The sequence below is a fragment of the Harpia harpyja genome, chromosome 11 (genome assembly GCF_026419915.1).
Source record: "Harpia harpyja isolate bHarHar1 chromosome 11, bHarHar1 primary haplotype, whole genome shotgun sequence".
NCBI classification, from domain to species: domain Eukaryota; kingdom Metazoa; phylum Chordata; class Aves; order Accipitriformes; family Accipitridae; genus Harpia; species Harpia harpyja.
Genome location: NC_068950.1, coordinates 20,295,002 through 20,316,273, shown reverse-complemented (window position 1 = coordinate 20,316,273; position 21,272 = coordinate 20,295,002). Strand labels below are relative to the sequence as shown.

At 40.1% G+C, this 21,272-nt stretch overlaps 1 protein-coding gene across 6 annotated transcripts in view; it reads left to right on the top strand.

Moving 5' to 3' along the window:
- The window catches only part of DENND1B (DENN domain containing 1B), a 171,236-nt gene that overhangs the window by 22,252 nt on the left and 127,712 nt on the right, over positions 1-21,272 (top strand). Inside the window, exon 1 of one of the 6 annotated variants that reach the window (XM_052800683.1) lies at positions 1,396-1,903. The exons of the other annotated variants lie outside the window; for them this stretch is intronic. Within the exon in view, the coding sequence (XP_052656643.1) occupies positions 1,822-1,903 (82 nt within the window). The 5' untranslated portion in view covers positions 1,396-1,821. Of the gene's footprint in view, positions 1-1,395; positions 1,904-21,272 lie in introns of those variants that run through there. 6 annotated transcript variants of the gene reach the window in all.

Sequence of the window (21,272 nt, the reverse complement as noted above, 5' to 3'; positions counted from 1 at the left end):
GAGTATTTATTTCCTTTTCACCTTCACTTGTGCCGTGGGTGATCTCTTATCCCCCCACAGCTGCCTCTCTAACCTGCTGAAAGTGTAATTTGTTGAACCTGACCACGAGTAGGTGCTTTTCCATACCTATGATATATCCTTATGTATTCTTCTCTCAATCTGCTTTGGTTTTTGAGGAGAGGGTGGTCAGAACTGCGTGAAATATCCAAGGTGTTGTCGTGTTATGGATTTCTGCAGCAACAGAGTGATGATTCAAAGGTTGTTCCCCCCCCCCCCGCCCCGTGCTTGAAAGCAAGTGTTTCATCACTTTTACCCATGGTGGAGAATTTGCTGTTTATTGTTACCGCTCTTTCTCATAACAAGATTATAAATAATAGAGTTGTAAAAATGAACATCACCACCCCCAAACCACAACTTTTTGAGTTTTGTGCCTGTTTGTAAAGCTTCAAATCAGTAGGTCATCTGATCTCATGTAGTGCATTTTTTGAGAGTATTTTTTTCTTCCTGTTATGGTGCTAAACGTGGGGCCAGAGGAGAGAATATAAAAATGGCCCCAAATGTATTTTCAGTATAGCAAGAAGAATTTTGGATTTTTGCTTCTAGCCACAGGAAGAATTTCAAAGTGTTCTGATTTTTAAGTCTCCCATGTTAATATTTTTTTTCTCTCAGTAACCTTGTTTAGAACTAAAAATAATAATGAATCATAAGAAAATAAATCAGTTTCTATTATCATGCTCTCGAGTTAATGCTCTGGATTTTTTCCTTCTCAGACTACATTTCTTCTCAGATGTTTTTTCTATCTGAAATCAGTTTACATATATCCTCTCAGACAGGCCTACATATGTGTGAAAATGTGCATCTTGTTGAATCACACTCACAGTGAATATCTATAAATAAGCAAGTTCTTTGGTACCATGAGCAGGATTATAGTATTAGATCCTCTATTGTTTTTCTTCTGTGGTGGCTGCATTGTTTTGGAGAGCTGACTTAAGTTCCTGTGTAGCATTACTTGGCTTCAGAGAAAAATGTTTATTTTATAGTTTTGAATTTAACGCCCTGAAGTTCTTGTTTGAGAAGCCTCTCTTGTAGTTACTGATTTGGCCAACCTATTTAGAAGTAAATTGAATGTTGATATATCAAGCTGAGCATCCATTGCTGTCTTGCACTGAGAAGACCTTGTCTGTGGAGAAGGCAGAGCGCAGTGAACATGGAGCAGAAGGCGTATCTGATCCATGGTGTAGAAGGCAACCATTTTCCTTTCCAATTTAATTATAGTAAATGCCTCTTTATTACTATTCCTTTGTATTAATTCTGGAGATTAGTGATAATATGGTGGGGTTTATGTATGATAACTCTGAGTAAAAGTAGTTCAGTACAAGCCTGAGGGAGTTTGTGCTCTTGCTGCAGTGCAGCAGGTGTTGCTGCTGGTGACTGTAGTGTGCAATACATGTCTCCTTGGTAAGCAGTCCAGTGGTCAGTCTTGGGAAAGATGACAGAGCCTAAAACACATCAGAGGTTGAATTAAGTATTTCTATAGTGAAAGGTATTAACACCTAGTAGTCTCTAGGTATGACAGCAGCTATCCTGTGTGTTTTGTGTTTTGTTTTTTTTTTTAAAGGGCATTACAAGGAACATTAAAATACTCGGGCTTCCTAAGCATGACTGTCCTGTGTGGCAGAGGGAGATGATGGCATATGCCTGATGTCTGATATTGCATGAAGACAGAGAAGGTTATCTCCTGTTTTCTGCTTCCTTCGCAAATCCAACCTTTTCTACCTGTTGAGAGAATTGAGGTTATTCCCATCCTGGGGCGTTGCAGTTATGGTTGTGTTTGTTTCCAGGCTCTCAAGTTGCTGTTACATTCTGCATACTGCTGCTGTGACCAGGCCCTGTGGGGTAGCTGGTAAGGGATAAATGTGGTTGGTTTTTTTTGTTTTTCCTGTTATGACAAGGATAATTTCACACTTTCTTGTTTCAGCACAAAACACACTTTAAAAAACAAACAAAAAACCCCAAACCCAAGCAAACACCCTCATGTTGCCCCAGTCAATCAACCTATGCCAAACAGCAATTCGTTTGCCTCTTATTTTGAGATGCTCTGGCTCTCTTTTCAAAACAGATTGGTGAAAATGGTGAGAGATGCATTTCCTCAGCTGTGGCTTATTCTCCTAGCAAAGCCCTGGGAATTCTTTCCAAAATACACATTCAAGAGAGGCTATAAAAACTCCGCAAAGATGCAAACATCTAATTGTCTGAAGTCATAAGCTTATTCAAACATTAAAATACTGCTCAGATCTAGGTGTGGGGGGGTTTTTTTGTTTCTTTTTTGTTTTTTTTTTTCCTGGCCTGCTTGTGGATTTTTTTTCTCAAGATGAAAGAATATATTTTTATTAATGGTAGTCCACTTCAGTAAACTTTCTTGCCACTGTGTATTATTTAGGCTATAGAAATGCAAGTGTTACAAAGAAACAAAATACAAGTCATTGCAGTGTGGTGTTCCCTCCCCTGGAAAATGTTTATTTGCACTCTGACTTTATAGATACCCTTTCTTGCCCAGAGTTCTCCTTTTTTGATGACAAGTGATGCTGAGCACTTACACATCTTGTTGCATACAGAAAAGCATAGAATATTTACATTGCCATACTTTTGTTATTTTAATTGCTGAAGATAACTGGGACAGTAGGCAATACTGATGCTATGCTTTCAATTAATCCTCAAAGATATGCTTCTTTTCCTATGTCTTGAGCTTTGCCTTAGTGTATCCTTATTGAGTATAAAGTTAGGCTCTGTAGCTATCCAGAATGCTAGACGCTTGAGTATAATTTAGTAATCTGTGTATTATTTTCAAGACACACATAAGCAATAGCTGCTTGCTAATAAAATGCATTTAGTGACCCATGAGTGAATTGATCCCTATGACTATTTAAAGCTTAGGGCTCTAAAAGTTTTTCTCTTATCTTTATGTTAAACAATGGAAAGTTTTACCGTATGTTCAAATAACATCTTCATCAGGTTCACAACAGGATACCATAGTTAATTTTCAGTTGAGTGCTTTACAGGATTTTCTTTTTGCAGGCTGGTTGGGTGAAAGTCTAGACACTGAGAGATGAGGTGTTAGAGGGGCCTCACAATATAGTTATTGTGAATGGTAAGTAGGAGCAGCTTCCTCTGATGTACGGACTCCATGCCCAAACCAGTAGTACAAAGGCATAGCTTTTGTTCAAGGGGATAGGGGCTAATCCGAATGCTGCACACTGTGAAAAACCTTTTATGGAAGGGGGGAAAACTTGCCTTGAAGGTGAGAGGTCAGCAGTTTAACCTCTGACCATAAAACAAGAGACTAAGGAAGAATGGGATGAACAAGGGGGAAGAATACTTCAAGTACTCCATTCTTTGTTTATCAAAAATGGGTCAAGCAAATGAGCGTCGGGAATGGTTACAGGAGTTCTGATGGGACGCAAGGGAGTCTGAAAATGTGCTCTGGCTTAGCTTACATTGCTACAGAGTTTGGAGCTTGCATAGCTCTCCCTTCTCAAATGCTTGATAAAGAGATCCCTAAATGAATATCTAATCTTTCAGCAACCCTTAAAAGCACAGTTACTCTGCTCTCTTCCTCTCCACCCCAGATCAGGTCCTTTATTAAAATTTTTTTATTCTGATCTTTCTTTGCATAGATTAACATCATTTAGCATTTGGCCTTTTAACTGTTTCCACTGTTTCTGGGCTGTTTTTTGAAGTTTGTAAAGAAGCATCTCTGTAGTAACTTCCTCACACGTGTTCAACAGGCAGTGAGATGGGTGTCTTAGTTAAAGCTGCGGATCTTTGGGTGGTCAGTGCTATTGTACAACAGCAGGGGAGAGCTGTTTCCAATCTTTGTGCAAAGGGAATATGGAGGCTTTCCCCTCTGATCTCATTTTGGTATTATCAGTGCCGGGAATTTAGTCGCAATCCAATTAGAAATGATGGAAGTTATGTTAACTAATAGTTAAGCCTCTCATATTCTCAGGTCCACCCGTTTGGTTGGACCACCCTAATTGGTTGCGATACTCTTGACTCACGCTGGCAGAAGATACCAACAGTGATTAATATACTTGCTGCGTTAAAGCTCAGCTCCCTGCCTGGCATACAACCATTCCTTGTGCTTCACTACATCTAGCCCATGAGAAGCACTACTCTCCTCCTCCCTCCTGGTCTGTCCCAGCATGCAAAAAAGCAAAGAAGACATAATGCCTTGCTTGTGCACCTCTGGAAGTTTTATACTTCACTGGACATAGATGTGTTTTATATATGAGGTAAATTCCTCTTCCTGCTTCACACAAAGGGATTAAAGCTAGGCTTTGTTGTTGACCCTCTTCACATGTCACATCTTCAAACATTGCTTATGACCTGGACAGCTTTAGGCCCCTTGCATTAAGAGAAGTGATCACTAACCACCAGCATTCCCCAGCCAGCCAGTAGCAGGGCTTCTCAGCACTTGGGGAAATATTTTTTGGTACATGCTTGATTTTATTTGTGCTTGGAAATAGCACAGCCTCAGACTTTGTGCTTTCTCTGACCCTTGGCTGAGATGAATCCTTTGTTTCTCAATTTCATACACTTCCACCTTTCTTCTTTAAGTATATTAGGGGTAAATTCCTCAGAAAGGTGGTACTAAGTGTACTTCCATGATCTGATACATCTTCAAATGAGAGAAAAGACTCTTCATTCTCTTTACATACCTTAGAAACTCTTTTGGGTTCACCAATTTCAAAACACAGTGTTTTAGTGGAGAGCTTGTCAAATATGCAGAGTTGTTTAATAAATAAATTTTAAATGAAAGAGTTAGGATTGTGGCTGTTGCTGGACATACCAGTGCAGGTGATTCCTGTAGCTTTTAAGTGAAAGTAAAATGAATAATCCATTATATTCTATTTGCCTTGCTGTTAATGGGTTAGTTTTGTAACTTTTTCAGTGTGCAGCCTACAATATGAATTGTGATCTTTTAGGCTTTTCAAATTTGATGGGATAAAATGGTGTTCTCAAGCAAAATGACTGACATTTTTGCCCTTGGGGAAGCACCAGAAGTTAAAAGGTTTATGCATTTTACAGTAGGTGACCTTCCAGTACCTTGTATTTGAATTTGGAGAATGAGATACAGTTTCTTCCCCATAGTTATTTCTTCTGGAATCTTTAAAAGCCATCAAAGCCCCTTCCATACCTTATGAAAGATGACTGATGATGTCATTGTGTTCTGGAATAGCATCTCATGCAATATGTCTGTATTTCAGGAAAAAAAAATGGGCTAAAACTACTGCTGTACCATAGGATGTAGCTTGTATCTCCTTGCTAAGTTCTCTCTCTCTCTCTGCCCCCCTGAGTTGCTACAATGGGAAAAAACTTTGTGGTAAAAATTACTCTGTGTCCCCAAATAAGGTTTCTAAGTCATGCATATCTTAAGGTGGTATATTGGCCCTGGGAAAGCAAATGGCAAGCAAGCGTGGGGTTGAGCTAGAAGAGCTAGAACACGATTTTATTTCTGGTATCTTAACTATCCCTTTTCATAGAATCATAGAAACATTTAGGTTGGAAAGGATCTTTAAGATCATTGAGTCCAACCATTAACCTAGCACTGTCAAGTCCACCACTAAACCATGTCCCTAAGTGCCACATCTACAGGTCTTTTAAATACCTCCAGGGATGGTGACTCCACCACTTCCCTGGGCAGCCTGTTCCAATGCTTTGACAACCCTTTCGGTGAAGAAATATTTGCTAATGTCCAATCTAAACATCCCCTGGCACAACTTGAGGTTGTTTCCTCTTGTCCTATCATTTTTTTACTTGGGAAAAGAGACCAGCACTCACCTCACTACAACCTCCTTTCAGGTAGTTGTAGAGAGCGATAAGGTCTCCCCTCAGCTTCCTTTTCTCTAGACTAAACAACCCCAGTTCCCTCAGCCGCTCCTCGTAAGACTTGTGCTCTAGACCCTTCACCAGCTTTGTTGCTCTTGCTCTCCTTTGGATGCACTCCAGCACCTCAATGTCTTTCCTGTAGCGAGGGGCCCAAAACTGAACACAGTACTGGAGGTGCGGCCTCACCAGTGCCGAGTACAGGGGGACGATCGCTTCCCGAGTCCTGCTGGCCACACTATTTCTGATAGAGGCCAGGATGCCATTGGCCTTCTTGGCCACCTGGGCACACTGCTGGCTCATATTCAGCCGGCTGTCAACCAGCACCCCCAGGTCTTTCTCTGCCGGGCAGCTTTCCAGCCACTCTTCCCCAAGCCTGTAGCGCTGCATGGGGTTGCTGTGACCCAAGTGCAGGACCCGGCACTTGGCCTTGTTGAACCTCACACAATTGGCCTCAGCCCATCGATCCAGCCTGTCCAGATCTCTTTGTAGAGCCTCCCTACCCTCAAGCAGATCAACCCTCCCTCCCAACTTGGTGTTGTCTGCAAACTTGCTGAGGGTGCACTCAATCCCCTTGTCCAGATTGCTGATAAAGGTATTAAACAGAGCTTTCCCTGAAGAAAGGAGGTATACTTTACAGTTTTAAGCAGAATGTTATTCTGTGGAATTTACCTACCCTGGAAAGAAATCCTCTGTGGGCAGATGGGGCTTTAGACTCCAGTTCTCCCCTGGACGTGCTTTTCAACGTACATGGACAAGACACCCAGGTCACAGGCCTCCTGTTTTGTCTAGAGCAGGTTAGTCCCCTTGATGGGTATGAAGAATTTAAGTAATAACAAGTCATCTGGGATAACTTGTTAAAATTAAGATCTGATATTTGCACAGCCATAATTCTTCGAATCTATTTTTAGTCTTCAGTTTTCAGAAATGAGTGGATTTTCCCTGTTCTGGCAAGTGTACTATTTTGTTTATCAGAGTGATGGAAGGCTCAAGATAAGAGAGGAGTTATCTGAGGGTTCCTTGAGAGACGAGTATGTCTTTCTACTTGAAAGGTGCAGCAGTGTTTTCATACCCTGTATGTTTTCTTACTAATTATCAAAACAATTAATTAAAAAGGTGCTACAAGGAAATACCTTATTTTATATAAACATAATTTATAAATACATTGTATCCCATTGATTATGAAATTGTCAGCATGGGTGATTATGGTTAGACTTCATTAATAAAAAAACGGAATTAGTTATCTTAAATCAAAGCGACTTCTCTTTTATCTACCTGCATATCGAACTGTTCTTTGAGAAGTGCATGCGCATGGTTAATGATTGGTTTCTCCTGCAGCATAGTGTCTTTTAGCACAAAAATTTGCTTGTCTGAAAACATTTTAATACTTCCTCCGAAAGTTCTTTTTTATGCCTTATGAAGACTGGTTGGCACCTGTGATTAATTCTTAGTATTCCTAGCTTTTTTGTTTTCCTGATAAATGACCAATGAGACAATGGTACTGTTTTCTTGGGGCCCATCTTCTCATGACTTTAATTTGTGTTTAGATTAGAAATTATTAGCCTTTAGCATTGATTTCAACTGTACACTGTTGCTGGTCTAGGTTTCGCATACATTCACAGAGCTCAACTGTTTCTCCTAGAGGTGAATTTCCTTTTGTTTCTGAAAACAAAAGGAAGAATAAAGGGGAAGGCTCCAGGTAGTTACCCAACTGTTATCAAACTGTACTGATCATTCAGATCATCCTTTTAAGCCTTCCTGTGGTGAACATGCAGCCAGGGCAGCAGTACTGTCTCACTGGTGGACATGAAGAACACACAGGAGGACAGACCACGGGTGTGAAATGACTACAAGTGATTAGCGATGTGGGGCTTGTAGGTAACCTGAGGTTTGCGTATTGATCTATGTCAAGGAAGAAGCTGGAGAAATAGATACAAAATGGATGCTAGAATCATACAGCCCTTCCAACATGTGGAAGACCTAATAGCATCTGACCCTTTCATGCAAACACTGAACACAGAGAAATTGTGCAATGAGAGAAGGGCGGTGGTTGAGAGGAGGCCTTTTTATGAAAAATGTTATGTATTATATTACATTAATCTGTAAATTACATGCAGTGTCATATATTTCAGCTTCTTGTGCATCCTGTATGTTGATGGCTGTTATTGTTGTGCAGGCTTATAGGTGCATTCTGAAATATTAGCATCAGGTTTATTTGGTAAATTGATTTTTTTAGATGAGATGTAACCTTAATTTATGCTGTTGTTGATTTATTAATATGTCATTCCTTGTTCTTTCACATCAATAATAATAATATCATTTTTTCCCTTGCTAATATTTTTGACTGCTGTATATCTGGTGCATACAGATGCATTACTCATGGTTTCCCTGTCCTCATCTCACTTCTTCCTGCTGTAATGCTCTTTGGAAAGTAAAACTAAGACCTTCATTACTTAAGAGGCAGAAATACTCAGTTCAAACATGTAGATGGCCCATCTTCCTCTAATGCTCTCTTCCTTCCTGTAGTCCTTATCTGCCCATCCCCAAACAGCCATTGCTCTTCCGACTGTGCACAGGTCTGTTTTCTCATTTCTTTCTGCCCTGAGTGGCAGTAACCACTCTCTGGGCCACCTCTTTGCCTCTGTGACTGGACGACTGACCAGCTGGAGCCTGCAGCCCGACTGGTGCACTTTGGCTTTCCAATCAGCAAGGCAGCCAGGCCTGGGTTGGGCTCCCACCCAGCAGTGTAGCTGTGTACCTTTGCAGGGTGCCTTCATTGAAGTAACTGCTTCTGATATATGTTCCTGTACTTTTAGGACAGCTAGTTCGAATGCAGACTGCTGAAATGGGAGGAAGCAGCTTCTGACCTTGCCTTCTGGAAAGGCTCAATTTACAAAGGATGTGTTGAGTTCTGACCCCGCACGGGCCGTGCGAGTGCAGTGTGTTGTTTTGAACTTTAGCTTTTTCTGTTAGAGTGAAATATATTGTCTGCTATTATCACACTGTTAAATTAATTTTCACTATTTTGTGCACAATTTATTTGAGATTCCACTGGACAAAGCAGGCATCAGGCATTGAGGTTTCATAAGATAAAATTATTTTGCACTAACCACATCACGGTTACTTTGTAATGGGTTGTAAATTGAAGTTGTGCATCTATATCACTCTTGTACTTTGCTGTTCTGAATAAATAGGACTTTAGAAATCAGTACAGAAACGTAACTCTTCTGTTTCATTGCTGAAGTATGTGATATCAAGAAATGTCTTGGAGAATTTCCTAGTTATTGAATGTGCTTTGGGATTAGTAACTTATAGAGACTGGAACCCAGATCTCCTGCCTCCAGGGCAGCAAGACACAATACCATTCTGGTTACAGGCCCTTTATGTATATTGGGATGCTGTTTACATCCCCTGTTTTGCTGACCCCACTCTGGCACATAATTGGGAATTTTGACCTGAGTAACTGTAAACACTTGTGAGAAAAACCTTTGACTTGCTTTTACTTGTCTGATGTATATGTGTGGCCTGTGGTTTAAAATTACTAAACCTGGGCTTGCGTGGAAATGTCCTTTTTTTATGCCTGTAAATGTTCTTCTGAATAAAAAAAGAATTAATTTTTCCAGGATCTCATGATATTTGGGAACTTGAAATGACTTACTTGAGGTCATGCAGCAGGTAACTGGCAGGACTGAAAATCAGTGTGTCTTCTAATTCCTGGCATGTTGCGCTGCTGGCTGGGCCCACATTCTAGCTCTGCTGAAGCAGAGAGGGACAAATACTGTCAATGAAGCTGAGAAAAAAGAATATAAATTTTTTTTCTTGCTGCCCTCTTTGCTACTTTGCGACTTTTCAGTTTTGAAGCAGTTGGAGGGAAAGGCACAGAGAGGTGCAGCTGTGTCAGAGTTTGTTTTACTAAAAGATCAGTATATTGTTCAGTAACAAAATGCCAAAGAAATAAATTGCATTAGCCTTCCTGCCGTGTGTGGTGTTGCCCTTTGAAAGGCTTAGTGAGGGAAAAGTGCGCAGTTTAGGAGCATCCCTGGGAGAGATGTGCTGTGGAGCCTATGCTTCTGTCCTGGGAGGTCCTTGGTGGGGATCAGAGGGGTCTCTTTCCCAGGATGTCAGGTGCCAAAGCCATGGTGCCTCTGCTGTGTCAGCCTGAGCCCCTTGCTCTCAGCATGCATTGTGTGCAGTCGCTGGCTTGGAAACTTCTGGGAGATGCTTTCTTAATGTTTTCTTTGTCTTCTGTGGAAAAAACCCAAGGTTTGGGGCTTCTGTGTAGGTGGTTTGGTAAGTGACTGGAATATCTTCTTTAGTTGCACAGACTAATACTAGAGGGGACTCATAACATAAATGCCAGTGTGTCCTGGTTTCAGCTGGGATAGAGTTAACTGTCTTCCTAGTAGCTGGTACAGTGCTATGTTTTGAGTTCAGTATGAGAAGAATGTTGATAACACTGATGTTTTCAGTTGTTGCTCAGTAGTGTTTAGACTAAAGTCAAGGATTTTTTAGCTTCTCATGCCCAGCCAGCGAGAAAGCTGGAGGGGCACAAGAAGCTGGCACAGGACACAGCCAGGGCAGCTGACCCAAACTGGCCAACGGGGTATTCCATACCCTGTGATGTCACATCTAGTATAGGAACTGGGAAGTGGGGGCTGGGAATCGCGGCTCGGGGCACTGGCTGGGTGTCGGTCGGCGGGTGGTGAGCAATTGCACTGCGCATCATTTGTACATTCCAATCCTTTCATTATTGCTGTTGTCATTTTATTAGTGTTATCATTATCATTATTAGTTTCTTCTTTTCTGTTCTATTAAACTGTTCTTATCTCAACCCACGGGTTTTGCTTCTTTTCCCGATTTTCTCCCCCATCCCACTGGGTGGGGGGGAGTGAGTGAGCGGCTGCGTGGTGTTTAGTTGCTGGCTGGGGTTAAACCACGACGCAGTGTAAAGGTTGTTTTCTGTACTCTTTTTTTTTTTGCCTGAACATGGCTATTGGGTACTAAAACATGAGTGCTTCATGATAGAGTGAAAATCTCAGCTGATCAGAGGTTTATTAGCTGTTGGAGTAACACTGATCTTTCTGTAAGCAACCTCTTAACCTGCTTTTTGTGTTTTGTTCTTATCAAAAGTTTTGACTTTTAAGGTTTGGTATGTGAAAAACGTCAAAACATTGATTTTTCAGCTCTATGCTGCCTGCCATAGACAAATCGGGGCTGAATGCATGTGGGCCAGCCTCTAAAATTTTTTTGTTGTTGATTCTTGCTCACATGGAGGGCCCTCGAGACAGATGGCCCCTCGCTGTTGATGGTTCGATTACGGTGAGTGCGAAGAAAAGAAATTGCTTTCTTTGTCAAGGTGTTTTCAATTCAATTCTCACCCATTAGCCCTGTTTGGTTAAGTTTTGAATTACTCCATCAGGTGACTGATGAGTTTATTTCCCCCCCCCCAATGGTATTAAAATGGATTTGGTATAAGATGGAAAGCAAAGGCAAAAAAAGATTTGTGCTTATTGATCAGTGCTCCTTCATCTTTATTCTGGTTTAATGTATCATGAACAACCAAGATAGAAATGAACACTGAATCAGAATAGGCTAAAAAAAAAAAAAAATTTTAAAAGGTATTTTAACTGTTTTAAATCTGTGAACTGTTTACACATATAGCAAACTATATGTGTAGGCTGTGGCTAATCAACGTAGTTGTTAATGGGTTTAGAGCTTTGTGTGACTGAGAATGTTTATGATTGTTTAATTAGTAGCAGATTGGTATGTATATAAAATTATGAAATATTGTCTGATATAATCAAAGTTTTCATAGTCAGATGTGTTTCAGTTATGGTGCTGTAGATGTTCTGAGGAGTAGGAAACAGCCAGGCCAGGCCGCAGTTGTCAGTGCTGCTCTACTTCTGTTGCTTCCTACCACAGCCAGTAAGCAAAACGTGAAAGATTTGGATTTCATACAGACATTAATTGTAATGGGAGACTGAAAATAGGATAAAGATAGAGAATTTGAAACTATGTTTTTGTAGCGTACAGTTATATTCATTCTCTTTCACACATAAGCTGAGTATCACTACACAATCCCAAGCCTTGTTTCACAGTGATACAGTAGTATGTGTATTAATTAATTGAAATGTCATAAATAATCTAGAATAAAACAATGAACAGAGAATCTAACCCCTTCTTCCTGTAGCTGGCCTTGGTTGCAGCGACAGTGTCAATGGGGTTAGCTCTGCAGAGCTCACCAAGCCCCAGAGAGGTAGGTCTGAGCTGATGGAGAGGAGGAGGCAGGCTGAGGACTGGGCGAGAAGTGCTCTTGGTTTGGGTTTTCTTGTGTATATTTTCATGAAGGTCTTCTGCCTTAGTACAGATGTATGCTAGTTTAGTGTTCACCACGACAGATGAAAAGCTTGATTCCTATATGTATTTTGCATTCAGAAGACATTGATGGAGTCTGTGTTATGACACAAGATGAATGCTGGATTGTGAATGATGTTCGGTAATACAAGCGATGGTGCTTTCACTGCTGCTGGAAACTCCCTAAATATCAGAGACGGCCCATTTCAAGAACGATAGTCTCCCTCCTGATACAAATCAGAAGTGCTTGAATATGAAGTCAGTACCTAAGGCAGTACTTTTCACACCTTTAAGCTTATCACTGCCCTCGGTTCCCGTACCTGCAGAGAGCTGCTGTTTGAGTTTACCTTCCTTCTCCCCTGTGCTTGTGGAAAGCAGGGCCTCCGGGAAGAGGAAACACAGTCCAGCATGTGATGCCTGAAGAATTGCCATGTTGCCAACTCCAGTTTCAGCTTTGCTCACAATAGTCTTGTGGGAAAGGAGGAGGTGTGCTTGTGGGGGGAGACAGCATCATCCCACAGGCTGGTCACTGCTGCGTGTGCTGTGTCCAAACCCAAGAACAGCCTGGGGTTTTGCCTAGTGGCTCAAAGAAAATGTTCCTCTTCCATGTGTCTGCCAAATGGAGAACACTTAGATAGCAAGCAGGGTCGGAAGCAAGGATGGAGGGAAGGAAACGCAGAAGATGACAGAATATTTTTCTACCTTCGTGCTCTCCACGTGATGAATTTTATACGCTTAAGTTTTGGGGATATTTTCCCCATTTGGGAGCAGTTTGTCTAAAGCATTTGGCTGAGGACAATATTAGCGGAGGATGTTTGAAAGCAGCATTTGTCTACTGATGTACTAAATATATATCATAGAATTATAGAATGGTTTGGGTACTAAATAGATATAATAGAATCATAGAATGGTTGGAAGGGACCTTTAAAGGTCAGCTAGTCCAACCCCCTGCAATGAGCAGGGACATCTTCAACTAGATTAGGTTGCTCAGAGCCCCGTCCAACCTGGCCTTGAATGTTTCCAGGGATGGGGCATCCACAACCTCTCTGGGCAACCTGTTTCAGTGTTTGACCACCTTCACTGTAAAAAATTTCTTTCTTATATCTAGTCTATCTATATAGTGCACTTTATAATTTGGGTAATAATATTATATATTCCATGATAATGTTACATACTCCATTATTCCAATGTATTATGTATTCCAGTATTGCTCTGGTGTAAAAAAGACTGTTAGTCTATTGAATCATCATATTTTACTGCTTGTGCTAGTTGGTATTTAAGGCAAGGGGCATAATTTGCAGGGAATTCCTGCCCTCAAATATTAAACAGTGTGGCCGTGACCAGGATGTGCTCCTCACCAGTGGAAAGTGGAAGGAATGTTGTTGCACTGTTTAGGCAAGAAGTGATGTAAATAGATAATCATTATATCTTCTCTGGTCAAGAGGGAGTTCCCCTGCAACATTCATTTTTTCTTGAAGAAGTAAGAGGACTGGACTAACTTCTGCTTTGAAAAAAATTACAGAAGCGTTAAGTTTTTGGTTAAATTTTTTACTTATTTAATTTAACTTTTTTTAGGCATGTAAACTGTAATGTAAGATTTCTTTTTGTATTCTTTTTTAAAAATGCCTGTCACAAATGGCTCGAATATTATTCTGTGTTTCCTGCAACCAGGCAGTTTCCTCTACAGGGTCACATATAGCCCTGGTTTCATGTCCAAGCTGATATCAAATTTGTATTTCTTGAAGGGAATTAGGAAGCAGTAACTCAGGCATCCATAAGATACTGAGATGTAGTCTTTGTCATGTGCCAAAAGCTTTTTAATTTTTCTATATGCAGTCTGTGTGGGTTCCACAAAACAAACATAATGTTTTAGCTGGTGACATAAAATGTTTTTCTCTGACTCTGGTCAGACATCACTAACATGGGAGAGCCAAGTGACGGGCCATCTCTGGTATGCTTGGCTGTGCAGGACATTTGCTTCTTCCTAATTTACTTAGTATGTATTGCTTGGTAATAATGTACTTGAACTTTTCTAGACCTTTCTCAAAATCAATCTTGCAGCATTAATACAGGAAAATGTCATGCAGCCCACAATATTTTTGAAGAACTTTAAGTCCTGTACCTTCCTTTAAAACAAACAAAACACTGCACAGTGTGTCTGTTTGCAAGGGGGTGTAGTGAGTTAGTTTTTCATCCTTACAGGGCAGGATGTAAAACTTGTATTTAGTTGCAAAGGTGGATGACCTTAGTCTTAATTGTTTTCGGTTATTGTTTGTTTCATTAGATCACTGCACAGCCTGTCTTCAAAATTCTTTGAACTAGAGACCCAGTGACAGCAGAACAGAAGTATTTTGTTTTGTAAACCTTCCTCAAACCTTAGCAATGACTTAAGGCATATATGGTGCTCACTTCCTTGTTCTTTTGCTACCTTAGTTCTTAGATCCTCGTTTTCATGAGCTGTAATTCACTCACAATTACAAGTTAAAAATAGGAAAATTAAAAATAACACTGCAGCTCCAAAAGCCATACAGTTGTTGCCAGACTTTACAAGCTCGTTCTAAAGACTTAGCAGGTAAAAGAAACTCCTGCTTATCTTGTGAAGAGACCAAAGAAGGCTGAACATGCTCATTTTATCTGTGCGCTATCTGTGCAATGAACTCTCACCCTGATTAAGGTTTTATCCTGAAGCATGGCTAATAGCATTGCAGCCAAAAGGACCCTTTCTTTCTGTCCCTAGTTAGCTGAAATGACTTACTGCTCTGTCCTTCAGTGGTAACAAAGTCTTGGGCAAAAAGGGATTGACCTCCAGCTCTGAAGGAGGTGGCAAATTGTGGCTAGAAGTTTTAACCATCTACTTGCTCATAAAAGGGAAAAAGTAATTATTTCCTAGTTTGAGTGTGTTACCCACAGGGAAATTGGAAAGATCAGAGGAACTGTCAGGTCCAAAACCTGTAGTGCTGTCAGACAAAGCCCTGCATCTCTACAGTATGGTAGGCTGAGCCTTGCACGTGATTAGGTGGAGTTGAATATTATATTGTGCACTGTTTTCACATGCTGGATTTTCTGAGTAGTTTGAGGAACTGTTATCACATACTTTAAAAGTAAAGTACTTAAAAATATTCTATGGTAAACTTTACAATCAGTAATTCTATTGCATGGCTTTACAGTGTGATGTACACGTCAGATTCGCACATTTCAATACAGACTGTGAGCTGTTAATGCTTTGACGAGGTAGTAATGACCTGCATGTAAAACCTGTGGAGTTGCCCTGACGTTGTAATGCTGCGAGTAGCTGAGTAGCCGACTGAGCTGGACCCACTGACTTCAAATGCGAGTTGTGTTTGCATGGAGTCGAGTGTGGTGTGTGTGGTTTTTGTTTAAAGACCAAGTAACTCTTACAGTTGTGGTTTGTATCTTTGTTTTCCCATGTATGAGAAAAAAAATTCTGAATTGCCACAAACGTGGTGTAAGCACTGGTATCCTGAAACCATTTAGTAAGTTACATGTCTGTGAAAAAATGCAATTAAATTCCAAGCCACTTGATAAGTCCATGAGTAATTTGGGTTACTTATAATTTGGGGCATTTTTAAAGCATAAGTCCTACAGAAATTATTTTAAACTGTGATACAGTTTTCAGCTTACTTGAAAGCCTGCCCAGCTTATGTTCAGCTACAGTTAAAGGCAGTTTCCTTAGGAAAGGCTTCCTTGCGGGAGGAAGACGTTTTCATCTTACCTGTGAGGAGTCAGTCTTTGTAATTATGTTTCTGAACCTGACTGAAAAGTCATTGATACAAAAATTACATTTCTGATTTGCAAATGTGCAACCACGAAGACTTACAGGCGACAGCTACTGAACCGAGGCAGGCTACTAAAATGTTATTTTCCATTTTCCCTTTCTTAAAGGGCAGTATTTAGTGTGTGTTTGTTGACACTGTTGTCATGTAGTTCACACTTTATATGAGAAAAGGTAAAAGGAAAAATGTTGAAAGTCACACATTCCAAATATCTCCGAGTCGGGTACCTTCACTGCCTAAATAATTTTTCAAAATGGGCTATAAGCTTTGCAATCAGTTGAAGACAAGGCAGAGGCCATTGGCGTGGGGAAGGGAAAGGGAGGCACTGGGCTCCTGTGTTGTGGCCACGTTGTAGCTTGTTTTGAAAGGTGAGTCCACGTTCAGCACCTTGCTCAAATGTGCTGCTGAGGTTACTGTGTAAGCACCTAGAGACCCAGAAAAATCTCAGTGTATTAATATATAGCAGGAAAAGCTGGCAAAAGTAATTCCTGAAACCTGTTAACATTTTTCTTTAACTGACATGGTTGTAAAGTGTCAGTACTTAACTCTTAAAGTTGTCAGTGGTCAAGCACTCAATATTATCGGTCTTTGGGTGGAAGTAGTTGACTTTCCAGGGGGAACATACTTGTTTCGGTGCAGCAGTTTTTTGCCTCATGTTCATTTGGTATTTGCTGAAGTAGCAACTGTTTGAAACTGTGGTGGCAATTTAGGAAGGCCCATTAGTGGGTAAAGTGTGAGTAAAGAAGTTGAAGGTGCTGGATTGTTAAGATTTGATATAATTTTGTAAATAGATTTTCTTTTGCTTTTATGAAAACACTAAGAGTGTGGTTGCATTCTGCAATAAGCTTTCTGTGGAATAGTTAGAGTAAGAACAGACTTAATGGTCCTGTAGAATTTTCTTTCAGTATTCCTTTGATGAGCAAAAAAATACATGGACTACATGATTTGCATAAAAGTGTACTTTCAAGTATTTTCTACAGTGGCACCCTCATTTGCATATTGTCTTTAATCTGACAGGTTTTAAGTGCCAGAGAAGTTAGCGAGTGTTCCTTAGTTTTACTTTTTTTATGAAGTTGCTTCAATGTATTTTGTCCTTGTTCTTTCTTTTGATTACTGATGCTTGGAAAATACTGTAACTCCCTTCTTCCCCCCTTTTCTATGGCATCTTGCTCTTCCTCCAGCTGGTGGTGGGTGCTCCACTTTGATCCCCCAAACCTGGGAGCTGAAGACCACTGTTGCGCTCAGATCTTCCTGACAGCAGTGCCTCCCGTTCCTACTGCACCTCTGGCACTTCATGTATGAAGCTGTTAACAAGCAGATTTTAATATAATATACAGAAGTATTTTTTTGCAAGAAGTAGTCTTTTTATGTGAATGCTGTTTTTTTCATTAGATGGTTTCATCTGTGAAAACGCTTGGGTTGCACATTACAGTTCCTCTCTTATTTTGTTTCTGAATCATTGTTGTAGTAATAAAATACTATATTGACACAAAAGCATCATGATAATTACTGTTGCAGGTTTCTGTCAAATTATTTTAAGTGTGTAGCAGATTTTTGCCTTTGAACAATAGCAGTATTAAAAACTTGGTTTAAAGAACTAATTTTTTATTGCTGAAAACTACTTATTCTAACAAAAGAAATCCTGCTTATTGCTTAAATGTGTGTTTATAAAGCTGTTCACTGAGATAATGATATATCATTTCAGCTTTATTAATTGCATTCTTGTGTTCACGTAAGAAAAACAATCTGGAACTTCTTTTTTTTTCCAGACAAGAAAGAAGAACTGTCTGCAATAAGCTTTACTTTGCTGCCTTCTGTTTCCTCACTGCGTTTCTTCCCCACCCCCATAACTCCTGGCCCCAGTCTCTTCTTTCCCCTCTGCACTGACATCTTTTTTCCAATGAATATCTTTACAGCATCAGAGAAAATATAGCTGGAGGGATACTGAGCAGTCATCTAGTCCATTCCTCTGTCCCAAGACATGACCAACTCTGCTTGGCAGTCTTTTTGTCTGTCCTGCTCCATAAAACCCACAGGGATGAAGATTCCTTCTCTCCAGGCAGAATATTGAACTACTTAATTAATCCATTTCGTTTTACCTTAGCTGTGTTTTTGTGTCTGAAATTATTCTCTGTTGCTATCAAGAGAATTACCTGAGATGATGTTTCTCAGCATGTGTTTGTAATTTCTGTTCCATTACCAAATTGAATGTACGCTAATTAGCTTACCCTGTTGTATTTTTGGGTGACGTTTATAATCTGCAAGCTTAATGATTGAGAAGAGTATTTTCAGTGTATATTTACTGAATTTTGGGGGAAGTTACGACTCAAAGCTTTCTCTTTATTTTTCCATAGTTCCAAATGCACTACTCTAATCCACTCTGTCATGAGAAGTAGTACCTTTATATTTTCTTAGATTTGTTACAGAAGTTAAAATGTGTTAGAAGTGGTTTTCCTAAAAATATGGATGACATGCTGTATGAAATTACCGCTATGGGAATAGATTTTTGGAGAGGAATTACCCTGAGGGTATGCATATGTTTTCCTCTTCTCTTAGTATGTGTCATACTTGCCTGCATTTTTCTTGTGGAGCAGTTCTAGATTGCAACGTTCTGAATACTTTTGTTTTTAAGCATTGCATGTGACTCACTTTCCTCTTTGTATCAAGTATACTGTACTCTTAAGTCTTGGTCCCTCAACAAACCTTTCCATGCTTGTCTCTCTTCTGACTTGTACCAAGAGTTGCATCTGCTTCTAATTGTTGTCCTCAGGGGCTTAACTGGTTCTTTCTGAATCTTATTATGAAAAGCTTTCTTTTAAAATATGTATAGGCAGACTTAAATGATCACAAATGGTAAGTCAAATAAGTGGTGTCACAAGTTATGTCCAGCAATGTGTGCCTGAGCTGCAGCCTTGCAGCGGTGTGAGATTCGCACCTGGGAGATGTACTTTTCCAATGCTGTAGGATATTTAGCAAAGGAATTTTCAAGCGTTACTGGCACATCCTAAGATGTACTTCTGTAAGAAATGTCTGTCCTGGATGCAGCAGGCATAGGAAGAAGTGATGCTTGTACGTGCATCTATCTATTTACACGTGCAACGTACAAACTATCTTACGTGTGCACTTAACAATTTCCTCTTACTACTACATTTACGTAGAACTGGCACAGTGTGTTTGTCCCAAGAAGTCTGTTAGAAAAAGAAAACAAGGAGGAACTCAGTAGTTCCTCAGATGGCTATAGCAACAGCTATTTCTGAGTGATTCTCATCCTCTCACCCATAAAATAAATCAGCATAAAATTGCCCGATCAGATGGAGTATCTGGAAAGTAATCCTCAGGGAAGAGAAAATTCAGTCTTTGTAAATCTGAAATAAAGTGCATAAAGTTGCATAATCGGATTATACTTTTTGTTTCTAAATCAGTACCCTTTTGTTTCTTCCTTTGCAGCGCTTGTGAGAAGTTGCCACAAAGATGTGTCAGATGCTGCCTGAGCCTAACTCTAAAAGCAGAAACAAACATAATATTTTGAAAAAAGCCCAGTCCCTGACTTGGATAATTATCATAAAATCCCAAGGCTTTTTATAGGTGGTGGGGTTTGGTTTCAGAGAGTGAAGGCATAAAAAGAGTACAGTAACCTTTCTGCTTGAAGCACAAGTCACATTAGATTTTCTTACTTAATAAATGTATGGCGAGTACTTACTAAAATAACCAGTTAAAAGCCAGTAATAACAACTGCAAAACCCAGCTCAAAGCAGTTGCGCAAGTCTTGGAGGCGTGTAATTTTTGCTGAATGTAGCACTGAATGTTTTTCTTGAATTGAGTTAGGGATAATTTTTTCAAATGTTGGCCTTTTTTTGTTTTCATGAAGGAGTACTAAGAGCATTATTCCGCCTGTTTAGATCACATGAATTTAATTATCATCTCATGATGTAAATATCCTTTCATGATATGAAAATAAATGTCGTTAAACCTGTAGTTGAGTGAACTGGAATTTACTTTAGAGTTGTATTTATCATTTCAAGTGAGACCAGAGTAGTACAAGAGAGCCCTAATATGAAGATAGCAAGCTCAGCAGGACGCTAAATTATAGTTGTAGGTTTTATATCTGTTAGCGTATTGGGCCACTAAAGAAGTTATTGGAGTTGTTGATCTTGTTGCCAGTAGATGAAGGGTGCTCCTGTGAAATGCTGTTCAGCTCTGTTGGCACCTCACTGAGGTATGAATTTTTTGACCCCAAACCCCAAGTTACCTAGAGCCAAGTTTTGCTTAATTCTGAGATTGTACTTTGATCCGGAGTGTGACCTTTTAAAATTATGCTTGGAGGTTTTGCTATTGCGATCTGCTTCCTTTTTTGAAGCCTGGCAGTTGTACTTCCACTAAGAATAGTGAAAGAAAGAAATTACATTTCTTTCTGATGCAGAAGTTTATACATTAAACATTTTACAAAGTATCAGAAAACCCCATGATTTTGTTAGCGTGTTGCTAAAGCATTCAATATACTAAATGTTTCTCATGTAACTACTTCACATCTGCCAAAATAATCTGCCCGGTTTCATTGCTACGAAGAGGTGAGCTTGCCGAGTCCTCTCCTCCCTGGCAATGCTCTGTCAGCCTGCCTTACTGCAGAATGTTCCGTGCACCTAGTCACAGGCAATAGCTTTCAAGTTTTGCAGTAGAAGCAACTATAAATGGTACAGCAAGACTTGCAAAGTTCTGAACAAGAAATAGGTGATAAGAAACGGAACTAGAGGCGGCTAGTAAGCAGCTTGTATTTCATGAGGTCTAGCAAATGCTTAAGGCTGGATGCTGCTGTGTGGAGCAGTCCCGCTTTCTTCTCACCACAACTCCCCACTCCCTGTTTTTTCTTCCTTTTTTTCTAGCACAAAACCAACGGTTTTGGGGAACTGATCTAGTTGACGCTGACCTGAAAAATTCCAGGCAGTTGGTTTGGTCTTGGTCAGTTCCCTCATCTAGTTCAGTGTGTAGCCATGGAAGAGTCTGCACCAGCAGGATAGAGACGATGGTATGGGATCACCAACGAGTAGCTGGTAGTGGGAGTGCAGTGAGATTGCTCAGTTGTAGAGAAGTTTATGCTTGAAATGTTTGTGGATGTATGGCCTAGCTCTTTTAAGGTATTTTTTTGGATTCTGCACAATTGTCAGTGGTTTTGTGTAAGTAATTTATGAATTACTTAACACTGAGTATTTGATATCTGTTACTGTGCTTGCTGCTCCTTAA